At 32.9% G+C, this 11,704-nt stretch overlaps 1 protein-coding gene and 1 non-coding gene across 2 annotated transcripts; one reads left to right on the plus strand and one right to left on the minus strand.

Annotated features, from left to right (window-relative positions):
- The first annotated feature begins 2,405 nt into the window (after window positions 1–2,405).
- On the plus strand, window positions 2,406–4,711 carry LOC114285833 (uncharacterized). The gene is made up of 3 exons (XR_014365910.1): window positions 2,406–2,523; window positions 2,627–2,679; window positions 3,967–4,711. It is a non-coding gene; the product is annotated as an uncharacterized LOC114285833 (transcript).
- A 1,569-nt stretch (window positions 4,712–6,280) lies between these two features.
- On the minus strand, window positions 6,281–8,733 carry LOC114285846 (pentatricopeptide repeat-containing protein At2g13420, mitochondrial). Its single transcript, XM_082890551.1, has one exon. The coding sequence runs from the start codon at window positions 8,592–8,594 to the stop codon at window positions 6,963–6,965; it is 1,632 nt and encodes a 543-aa protein (XP_082746677.1). The 5' UTR covers window positions 8,595–8,733; the 3' UTR covers window positions 6,281–6,962.
- Window positions 8,734–11,704: the final 2,971 nt, after the last annotated feature.

The raw sequence follows: 11,704 nt of genomic DNA on the forward strand, positions 1-11,704 counted from the left end.
GCTTAAAATATTTAAAAAATTCAATAAAAATAAAAAAAATATATAGAAAACAAGAAAGTAAAATTTTTTAAAAAATGATTTTGGAAAAGGGGAACCAAGCAAAGTGATTCGTATAAATTCAATTCTCTCTCTTGCATGGGAATCTCATATTCTTTAAAGAATATTAATCATTTAAGAATAAAATAAATGAATAATACTTGGGACCCCCTTTTGGGGGTCACCCCCTCACCCCCTTTGCTACGTGGCACGGGGTGATTGGTGAAGCAGGAAAAAAAAGAAAAAGAAAAAGAAAAAGTGACCAATGAGAGAGAGAGGGGGTCAAAGGGGGTGGGGAAAAAAGGGGGGATGGATCATTACTCAAAATAAATAATTGAGTCCATAATATTTCTAAAATTATATTATTTTTCAGTAAGAATTTCTTATGAAATCAAACGCTTGAAAAATATGGGCAAAGAAATTTTAAAATTTAAAGTAACTAAAAAAAATCTAAAAAATTTATTACTTTCTCATTAAGAATTTCTTATGAAACTAGACACGTAAATAATAGGGATAATTATACCCCAGTGGGAACTTGAAATATGTATAAATATATTTATTAAAAAAATTATAATTATAATTATTAATATTTATAATTTTTTTATTAATTTATAATTATTTTTGTAAAATTTCACTGATGTGATATTTTTTCTGAATAATATTGACAAAGAAATTGTATGTTAAAAAATTATAAACAATGACCATCTAAAAAAAATACTCAAAATTTTGTATGTTCCTTCGGGTTATTATATTGGACGTATTCTAGCTGTTTTTGTGCCTGTTTGGTGCAGCTTAAAAGCTGCTTATTTCAGCTTTCAGTTTAATTTAAGCTATTTTGATGTGTTTGATTTAGCTTAACAATGCAGCTTATAGCTTTTTGTAATTCAGAAATCAGCTTATTCTTTGAGTGGGGCAGGAGATGCTTAATTTATAAGTCAGAAATCAGCTTATGTTCATAGTTATAAGCTATAAGCTGTTAAGACATAAGCTATAAGTACTTTCTCACAGCTCTACCAAACAGGCCCTTTGTGTAACTTAGCGTATATTAAAAAGTAGGGTAAATTATAAATATATTTTTGAGATTTGCTTAAAATATAAATTATCTCTTATGGTTTGAAAAATTACAAATATTTCATTGTCAGAATTTTTTATTTAATAAAATTAATTAAAAAAGTAAAATTTTTAATTGTTCACATATATAATAATAAAATTATCTGAATTATTAATTGAAATAAAATTTTAACATTATTAAAAATTGTTAATTAACTTGATAATTTATTAATAAAAAGACCTATTTGTTTAGAAACTTTAGGAGGCATAATGTAATTTCTAAAACTACAAGAGATAATTTGTAATTTAAGTAAACCACAATGGGTGTATTTGTAATTTATCCTAAAAACTAATAATCACAAAATAAAAATTAAAAATTTAAGCTATTTCTTCTTTTTCGTACAAACTTTCCACAAAAGAAAAAAAAATTAAAATTATACATCACACCAAACAATTCCAAAATTATGGTATTAGATGAAAGTTTTTTTTTTTTTGGGGGGGGGGGGAATATCACTTATTGTTTCATCAAATTTAAATTTGATGATTTTTTTTTTTTTTTTTGCTTTAATCGTTTTCTCATATGAGTATTAAATTGAAAATATGATAAATTTTTTACCAAATTGAAGACGGTTAGAGCCTTTCATCATTTCACTGTTCATGGTCGTTGAAGCTACAGGTTATTTTCACCACCGGACGATCAATCAGATGTTCAGCCAATTATCCTCTTGAATGACCACCTCCTTACAAAAATTTGTGAAAAAATTATACTGACCAGTCAACCAACCAGACATCCACCCGATCCTCTAATATTTTGATGAAATTTATTGAAGCGCGTAATATCAGATAAAATTTTTACTTAAATTTAATAATAATAATAAAAAGGATACAACATGCTCTTATATTAGTATAAATTTTTAATAAGGGTTTCTAACCAAATTTCCTAAAACAATATAAAATCCAATATTAAATTATGTAATTCATGTATTAACAGCTTCGTTTGACATTTATTTTTTTAACTTAAAAAAAATATAAAAGAAAAAATAAATTAAATAAATTAATAAGAAAAAATATAATATCTAAATTATAATTATTTTATTTTTTTCTTATAAAAATAAAAAAAAAAAAGCCAAATGGAACAAATTTTTTAATGCGCCGCCTTGTTTGGGTACTAAATATTTAAGTCAAAAACGTTGAAAAATCATTATAAATTATTATATTACACCTCTTACTTTTCTATATATCTTTCCATAAAAAATAAAAAAATTACAAAAATAATTTATTCCCAAACAAATAGTTAAAAAAAAAACCAATTGACAAACTGCAAATAAAACAAGTTTTCATGTGTTCAAGCAAAAACCCTAGTTGCATAGAGGGGGGAGAGAGAGAGAGAACAGCTGAAGGAAAGAAGCAAAGCAGTCGCCGGCCGAATCGTTTCAGGTAATACCACTCTCTCTCACCCTCTGAACCTTTCTCTGTCATCTTTCCTCTTCTTCTCCCTAACCTTTCTCTTTCTTATTCTTCACCCACCGTAAATCTGTAGTAATTGCCAACAGAGGAAAAAAGCTTTTCTCATAACCTGATTATGCTCAATTGGTTCGCTTCTCTTTACATTTCTTACATGTTCTCTCACTTTCGTTTGATTTATTTGGTTTTTAGGATTTTGGTTTGCTCAAAGATGTGTCTTTAATTCTTGTTCAGATATAAATGTTGCCCTTAATTCTTCTCCATATTCTCTGTTATTGCTGTATGATTTTAATTTTAATTTTTATTGTTATGTTATAGGAAAATGTCATAATGTTCTTTGCATGAAAACATGTAATATAAACTGTTTGTTTTAATTTTTATTGTTATCTTTTAGGAATCATTTATTATTATGTGAATGATTTATGTTTTGATGCTTAAGCTTGGAATATATGTTTTTAAAATTCTAATTAGTGTTATGTTGCATTTTCTTCCTCATCTTTGAATAAATTATTTATAATGTATATATACTTTTTCCCGTGTCCGTGTCCGTGTCCGTGTCCGTGTCCGTGTCCGTGGCCGTGGCCGTGTCCGTGTCCGTGTCCGTGTCCGTGTCGTGTCGTGTCGTGTCATGTCCCGATGTGTCTGTGTGTAGAGTGTCCATAGTTCTTTGCTTTGTTGGAATATGAAGATGGTGAGAAGCACGTATAATCAAATCTTACATTGAAAATTATAGAATTCAAGTTGGAAATTTATCAAGGTAATGCATATGAAAAGAAATCTATTACTGTAATAATTTATAATTCATTAATTTACCTGATGGACTATATAAACTTGAATTGCATTGTCTTTAAAAAGTGAATTTCGATTCAATTGTCTGAATGGAAGTTTTGAGTCCACTCCTCTTATGAAGTTCTTACCACTATCAGGAGAAAAGGAAAAAAAGAAAGAAAAAGAAGTGATTATGAGAGTGTTTGATTTAGGAAAAATGTTAATTCTCTTTATAGAGAAGCATTTTGGCATTTGTTTTGTATGCTAACTGTAGAGTCTGAACTAACACAGAGCTGATCAGAGTTTTTTTTTTTTTTTTTTTTTTAAGTTTTATTCTTGTAAAATATAGAATTTATTTTGAAGTTTTAGTGTTGTAAAATATATTAAAGTGTACCCAAATTTTCCGTAATACACACTATCCATTGTCACACCCTCACACACACTAAACTAACATACCTTAACACATAAAATTGAGTCCCACTTTTATCACCTTGTGTCATATAGCACATAATTTTAACATCTCCGTTGACTAGTTGCTTGATTTGCTGAAAATTGTGCTTGTTTATGTGGTTAATATTTATTTAATTTTTGTGACTGCACGCGAAAAAAACAGCTGTGTAACTTTCCTCGTTGTTTTTCCATGTGCAGCCAAGTAATGGAACATCTAGGCACTATCTTGTGTTATTCCTCAATCTGTCATTAGCCAAAACGAGTCCAAAAAAAAAAAAAAGAACAAAACAGAGAGAGAGAGAATGACAACTCCACAGAAAGAAGATGAACATCAAGCAGCAAACCGTTCAATCGTTAACTGGAGAGGGAAGATAGAGGAACAGTACCGCAAAGTTAAAGAGAACGCAGAAACTTACCCCTATGTATGGGGTTCCTATATTGTTGTGTATGGTGGATTCGGCCTCTGGTTTGCCTACAGATGGAGGAAACTTCGCAAAACTGAGGACAGAGTTCGAGTTCTTCAAGAAAGGCTCCGCAAACTTGTTGAAACTGAAGCATCAACGAGTTCTCCTGCAGTAGGTGACAAGGCACCCCCACCTGCTGATAAAGCACCCAAATAGTTGGTCTATGCTCTAGTCATCTTTTGTCATTTTTCTTGCAGATTTTTACTGGTAAATGAGTTCTTAGATATTACTTTCTGGAAAATTAATTAAAATACATTCTTCTTACACAATCTGTTCAGATTTGAGGTTTTGATATGCTCTCGAAACCTGTCAATAGTTTACCATCGTCATATACTCTATACTATTATTCTGTACTAGATAGTGCAAAGTATTTTTGGAGAAGCTAAAAAAAGGAGTTCAACAGAATTGTGAGTGTATGTTGTAGATGTTCCATCTCATTTTCTATTGTATTGAAGTTGAGTTCACAGGCTCTTTATGAATGTTTTATCCGGTGATGCTGGTTGGTGCAATTACAAAGGATGACCAAATATTTGAACTTCTCAGAGAAAATATTGAAAAATATGGGTTTTTTTCAATTTCAGTATGCTGCCTTACATGTTGTAAAGGATCTAATAGCAAATTATGCAAGGAGCTGTTTGATAAATTGAAAACTAGGTACTAAAAAATACTCAATTTATATTGCCAAAATATTTAGGTACTGAATTTTTAAATTTGAAATTTTTTAGATAAAAATGTTAGTTGGGAATAGAAATGAAATCTAACTTCCATTATTAGCATATTCAGCATTCAATGATACATTTTGATAAAATTGAAAACCAGGTACTGAAATTTTTTGGTACTGAATCTCTATTGTTGAAATACAATCAGTTTTCGTAGCTCTTGGGATGAACAAATGTATTCAGTTTTAAGCAAGTTGTTCTATCAAACTAGGCCTAAAGTTGGTCTATTGTGGGATCTAATCTAAGATTTTGTTTGATTTTAAATTCCTGATGTGTAAATGTTAATTGCAACTTTGTAAGTGTGGGGATGCTTTACTACAATATAAAGTTGTCACGTCCCACCAAATTTTTTAGATAGAATTGCCTATTATGAGAAAGTCTCAAAGAAAGAGACTAATGGAATATTCTGAAAGTTCTTAGAAAACTTGAGAAAATGAGAGAATATGGTACATAATTCTATAATGTACCTTAAATGATCTAGAATAGGTTTTATAACATTTAAGTGAATATTAAAGAGATGAAAACCCTAGAGAAATGGAGGTGGTAAAAGACCTTTATACTTGCTTCTAGAATGAGGTGGATGTTTGTATAGATATTTTTAAGAAAGATTCCAGGACTCTCTTGTAGGATAAGAAAAGCTTCCATGAGAAGCTTCTCCATAATTCTTTTCTTGTGTGTCCTAAATGCTCCAAAGGAGCCTATAAGAGTTCGTTCGGCATGAAGGTTTGGGTTGGGTTGGGTTAGGGCTATTTTAGCCACAAAAAAATAAAATAGATTTTTTAATCCAATAAGTCAAAATGTCACATTTAAATCATAATTATTTCACTCTCTCTCTCACAAAAGTAAAAAAAAAAAACCAAAAATTCAATCTCAAACAAGGTTTTTTAGCCTCAGACAAAAATAGTCAAAAAGTCAAAAACCAACTCACATCCCAAACGAAGACTAAATAGAAGAGGAACTCATTTGTTTCAATCTATCCAAGAGTTGTACAAGCTTTCTCAGAGTGAATACAAGGACATTCTCTCAAACTCTCTTTGTCTTCTTACTTGTCTTTCTTGCAAGTTTGTGAGTTGGGCTGACTTAACATCAACAAGTAAACCTTGTGATTGTCTAAGTGCCGCACGGAGTGTTTGGAAATAACGAAGACCGTGACAATATACTAAAATTTATCAAAAAGTTGAACTCGGCCCGCCACTTGTTGGGCTTGATTGTTCACACCAACCATACGTGCCATCAAATTGACAAAATTGAGCTGACGGAACTAAACAAGATTTGGCGAACGAATACAAAGGTCAAAAGCTTCATTATTGATCAAGTAAAATGAGATTATTTAGTAGAATGATTTTAGTCATTTTATTAAGTGATTTTCACAAGCAATGCGGAGTACAAATCGACTACGCTCTCTCTTTCAATTGAGCTAATTGCCTCGCCTCGCCTCACCTCACTTCACTAGTCAGAGTTATGCTCTTCCTGAGCTGCTCTACTCACCTCACTTCACAAGCAATGCGGAGTACAAATCAACTACGCTCTCTCTTTCAATTGAGCTAATTGCCTCGCCTCACCTCACATCACTAGTCAGAGTTGTGCTCTTCCTGAACCGCTCTACTCACCTCACCTCACTTCACAAGCACATGCTCATTGTGCTGTTCCTGAGCAGATTGGGTATTTAAAGAATTATGTTGACAGAGCTACTTCTTGCTCTGTCCGGTGCCCACCAAAACGCAGACTCTACTCACCCACTACATACTACTGAGACTATTCCACTATAGATTAATGGTCTTCCTACCTTGTTGACTGATTCAAGGATGAAGGAGTTAAGACAGATGAAATGAACATAGACAACATTGTAAGCTCTAATGTGCTCGCTTGTTTAGGGGAAGAGGTTATTCCCATTACAATCAATCAGGCATCCCAAAGAAAAGTCCTATACATAGCTAAACACGAGGCTGGTTCAAAGGCGCAAAATGTACCTAATGATGGTGATTTTAATCCATTTAACGGCAATGTCAAGTCACCTCCTATAAGGCTTGAAGTGATATTCTTGGAATTCAGAACCAAATGTTATAGACTCTTCCTCAAGCTTCTTTTTCAATCTTCTCCATGTTCTCAACCTATTAGACTGTATTAAGCCTCGGTATAGAGTCTCAAAAGTCACCTTTTGCGGAAGTAAACCCCTCTCTATCATTTCAACGAAAAACTTGCAAGCTTGTTTCCACTTCTGTTTCTCACAAAATGCATGAATTAACAATGTATACGAATCTAAATCCGGTCCATTCCCACTAGCCTTCATATCATCCCAAATCTCTTTCACAATCTCCATTCGATCTAACTTCATGAACATCCCCACTAAAATATTGTGCGTGTGTGAACTAGGCAAGTTCAAAGATTCTTCTTTCATCTTCCGATACAATTTCAAAGCCCTATCCGAATCTTTCCTCCCCCTATACTCCTTGAAGAAACAGTTATAAGTTGCGGCAGATGGGCTAACCCCATTACAAACCATCTCATCAAGCAATTCCTCAGCTTCTTCGATTCTCCCACACGAACTAAGACATTTCACAACTGAAGTATACATCGCGACACTTGGGCATATCCCTTTACTTCTCATAAACTTTAATTTATCGAGCGACAATGCAGGTTTATGCGCACGACTGTAAACGTGAAGCACAATCGAGTAACTCGTGACGTCAGGCTCTATCCCTCTCTCACGCATTTCATCAAACACCTTCTCTGCAGCTCGAACGGTCCTCTCAAACCGATCCTCCGGATGCAAACTCGATTTCCTACAAATCCCATTCAAAAGCACATTATAAGTAACAACATTCGGTTCGATCCCTCGATCCACCATCTCTCTAAAAAACCTCTCTCCCATCTGTGGCTTGTTGATCTTACACCAGCCATATATCAAAACAGTGTACAATTTCACATCAGGCTCAAATTTCCACTTCCTTTTATTGAAAATCTCCGCAGCTGCTTTCACATACCCATATTTACATAGGGTATCGAGAAGGAAACAAAAATCATCAGAATTGACTTGATTTTGGATGAAACACTCCATATCATCGAACGCACGAATCGCTTGGCGAGTCAACCCAGCAGAGACTAACCTACGGATGAGAATTCCAAAAGTGGTGGAATCGAGTTTAACATTGAGTTGATCCATTTCGATGATGAGCTGCCAAGCGACGTCGAATTGGCGGACTTTGGCGAGAATGTCGATGATGAGGTGGTAGGAGGTAGAGTCGTGGGTGTAATTGGGTTGGGATTTGGCCCAGATGAAGAAAGAGAGGGCGATTTTGGAGACGTTTTTGAGGCGGATTAGGGTTTGGTGGACGATTTGGGGGGAGAGGGTGATGATGCCATTGAGTTGGAGAGAGGATTCCATGGTGTGAAAAGGGTTGTGGTGTTGGAGGAGGATTTGGGAGATGAGTTGGGCGTCGTGTGAGGGTTGGAGAGAAGGAAGAGAGGGTTTGGGAGATTGTGAAAAGTTGACTTGTTGGTCGAGGTCTGGAGGTGCTGGAGACAAGTCATTGTTGGCATCGAGAAAGGAAGACAAGGCTCGAATTGCAGAGAGAGAAGGGAATCGCAGCGAAGTGATCATGGAACGAGTGGAGCTGAAGCTCTTCGCCACCATTGACGCCATTGAAGCACACAGTCTCTCTCTCTCTCTCACAAAGTGAAAAAAACTGGTCGTTAAACCCGGGGAAGGCGAGGAATACCGAAAATGGCAGAAAACTGGTTCGTTAGAGCATCTCCAAGAGGCACGTTTGGGGCTTTTCCATATTAAGCCTATTTTGTATCTTAATTCTCAAATTAGGCTTAGTTTCTATGGAATTTTCAAAAGCGTTATTACAAATCGCGCTTTCACTATTTAAAGCCCAAATTGTGTTGAATAGTGAAAGCGCTATTACAAACCATGTTTTTAATTAAGAAAGCGTGGTTGTAAATCACGCTTTTAAGGTAAAAAAAATTTCTGAAGAAAACGCTATTTAAAATCGCGCTTACACTGTTCATGAAGAAAACGCTATTTGAAATAGCGCTTTCACTGTCCATTCCTTTTTTGAAGAAAACGCTATTTGAAATAGTGGTTTCACTGTACACTTAATAACACGCTATTTGGAATGACGCTTTCAGTGTTGCTCAACACTTATATAAGACACCCAAGCCAATCACATTTTTTACACTTTGGATTCACTGATTTTGCTCTCAGACTCGATCTCCCTCTGCTCTCTCACTCTCTCGCTCTCGATCTCCCTCTGCTCTCACACTCTCTCGCTCTCGATCTCGCTCTGCTCAACTGTCACTGTTGCTCTCGTTCTCCCTCTGCTCTCTGCTCTCTCTCTCTTTGTGGTATGGCATCTAGCTCTGTCTTTTTTTCTGAATTTTACGTATTTATTTATTGTGTTTGTGAAAATGTGAATGTGTGGTTGAAAATGTGAATGTGTGTTTGTGAAAATGTGAATGTTAGGGTTTTAAATGTCAATTATTAAATGTGTTAGGGTTGTAATATGTTAGGGTTTTATCAGTGCGGTTATGAAATTATGAAATCATAAAATGTTAGGGTTTTGAATTGTGAAATCAGAAATTATGCTTGTGGTTTTCGAAATTAGTGTTTGGAATTTTTTGAAATCAGAAATTAGGGTTTGGAATTTTTTAAAATCAGAAATCAGGGTTTGGAATTAGGGTTTGGAATTTTGCTTCTGAATCAGAAATCAGAAATTATGCTTGTGAATAAACTAACCTATATTTGTTGAATTGGAATTATGAAATGTCTATATTTTGAAATTTGAAATCAAAAATTGAAATTTTGAAATTATGCTTGTGAATCAAAATGTCTATATTTTTTGAAATTAGGATTTGGAATTTTGAATTGTGAATAAATCAACCTATATTTGTTGAATTAGAAATTTTATTTTTTGCTTGTTAAGAGAAATTAAAAGGAAATTAGAGTTTGAAATTAGGGTTTTAAAAGTAATTTTTTTTAATTAAGAATAAAATTTTAAAAATTGAAATTCATATAATTGATAATTGTTAATGTCATATTATGAAATTCATATAATTGAGAATTGAGAATTGAAATTCATACTATGAAATTCATGAATTGAGATATTTATGAGTAACATAACTAAGAGTTTGTTTGAATTGGAATTTAGAATTTTTCATGAACCAAATAACATATGGCCCCATGAGTGTGGACTTTTCACCAATTATTCCTATTTTAAATTAATAATGTTATATATATTAATAAATTTTTATTATAAAAAAAAATTAACTACTAGTATAACACCTATTAAATAAATAATTAGAAAATGCGAATCACACCCCGAAGGACTAAGAAGCCCGACGAACGTGCAAAAACTCTTAGAAGAACTGAGCAAGCATCAGATAGCGCGAATGCAAATAACAAACGCAACAGGCAACTTCCGAGGGACGTCGCCGCAATCCGAACACTTCACCGGACCATTCAATCGGTAGGAGCGACGGGCGGTGTGTACAAAGGGCAGGGACGTAGTGCCACGTCATCGGCCGGCTTGCCTTGCCACAGGCTCGGCCAGCAGCATGCCGTTCCACGGCCTCAGCCAGCATGCCATGCCAATGCCCCGCTCGGCATGCCATGCCAAGGCCTTGGCCAGCAGCGCATCATTAAAATAATTCATGCTTTAATTTTAAAAAATTTATTAGTACATGATATATCAATTATTAAGAATAATTTATAAAATTTATTAATTTGTATAATGTTTTTCATTTTGTATATGTTATATATGAAGTTGATGTGTTAAAGTCAATTTGCTTTAATCATATATACAGTTAGAGTATTCTTTATTTGCTACACATAATTACCAATATACATAGCATGAATTGTTGACTTTATAGTTGTATATTCATTTTTTTATTCAGTTTCTACATCAATTGGTTGGCATAATCTAGAACTAAAGTTTCTACATCAATTGGTTGGCATAATCTAGAACTAAGTAGGTAAATTTCATTTTTGATTTGCCACTCACCCAAATAATACTGACCTACAAAAATCTGTAAGTCCAATCACTTGTATAGATATTATGGTACACTATAAGGAATATTACCTTATTTTGTATTCACCCAAAAAACATTACCTTATTTTGTGAAAATAACTTTTTAAAAAATAAAAATTGATAAAAAAAATTATGTTTATCACCCGTTAAAAAAAATTAAAAAGAAAACCAATTTCATGTTAATTTTTTTAACTTATAAAAAAGTCAAAATAATCATTAAAAAAATAATATCAAACAAGTTTTTAGTCATATTATTTATAAATTAAGAGGTCAGTAAATCAATTTTTACTTAAAGGCAATGGATGAGTAGTGAAAAATATAAACGCATGACTTTCCAAGAGTACCTAATAATTTTTCCTCATTAAAAAAATATCAAACAAACTCTTAGTTATGTTACTCATAAACCGATAATTCATATTATGTTACTCATGAATTGGAATTTTTCCTCATTGAAATTCATATTATATTCTCTTAAATATTTAATTTTGACTCTATTTTATTCCAAAAAAAATATTTTTATTGACTTCAAAATAATAAATGAAAAGATCATATTCTCTCAAAATATTTAATTTTGACTCTATTTTATTCAAAAAAATATATTTTTATTGACTTCAAAATAATAAATGAAAAGATCATGTTCTCTCAAAATATTTAATTTTGACTCTATAACCTGCAAATAAAAATATTTTGGTTTAGTTTCGTTTGATTTATTTCACTGTAT

The sequence above is a fragment of the Camellia sinensis genome, chromosome 1 (genome assembly GCF_055761805.1).
Source record: "Camellia sinensis isolate YWXY chromosome 1, ASM5576180v1, whole genome shotgun sequence".
Taxonomy (NCBI): domain Eukaryota; kingdom Viridiplantae; phylum Streptophyta; class Magnoliopsida; order Ericales; family Theaceae; genus Camellia; species Camellia sinensis.

Excerpts from the sequence above, each read along its gene's own strand:
- LOC114285846 (XM_082890551.1), bottom strand. The coding sequence starts at position 8,594 with ATGGCGTCAATGGTGGCGAAGAGCTTCAGCTCCACTCGTTCCATGATC.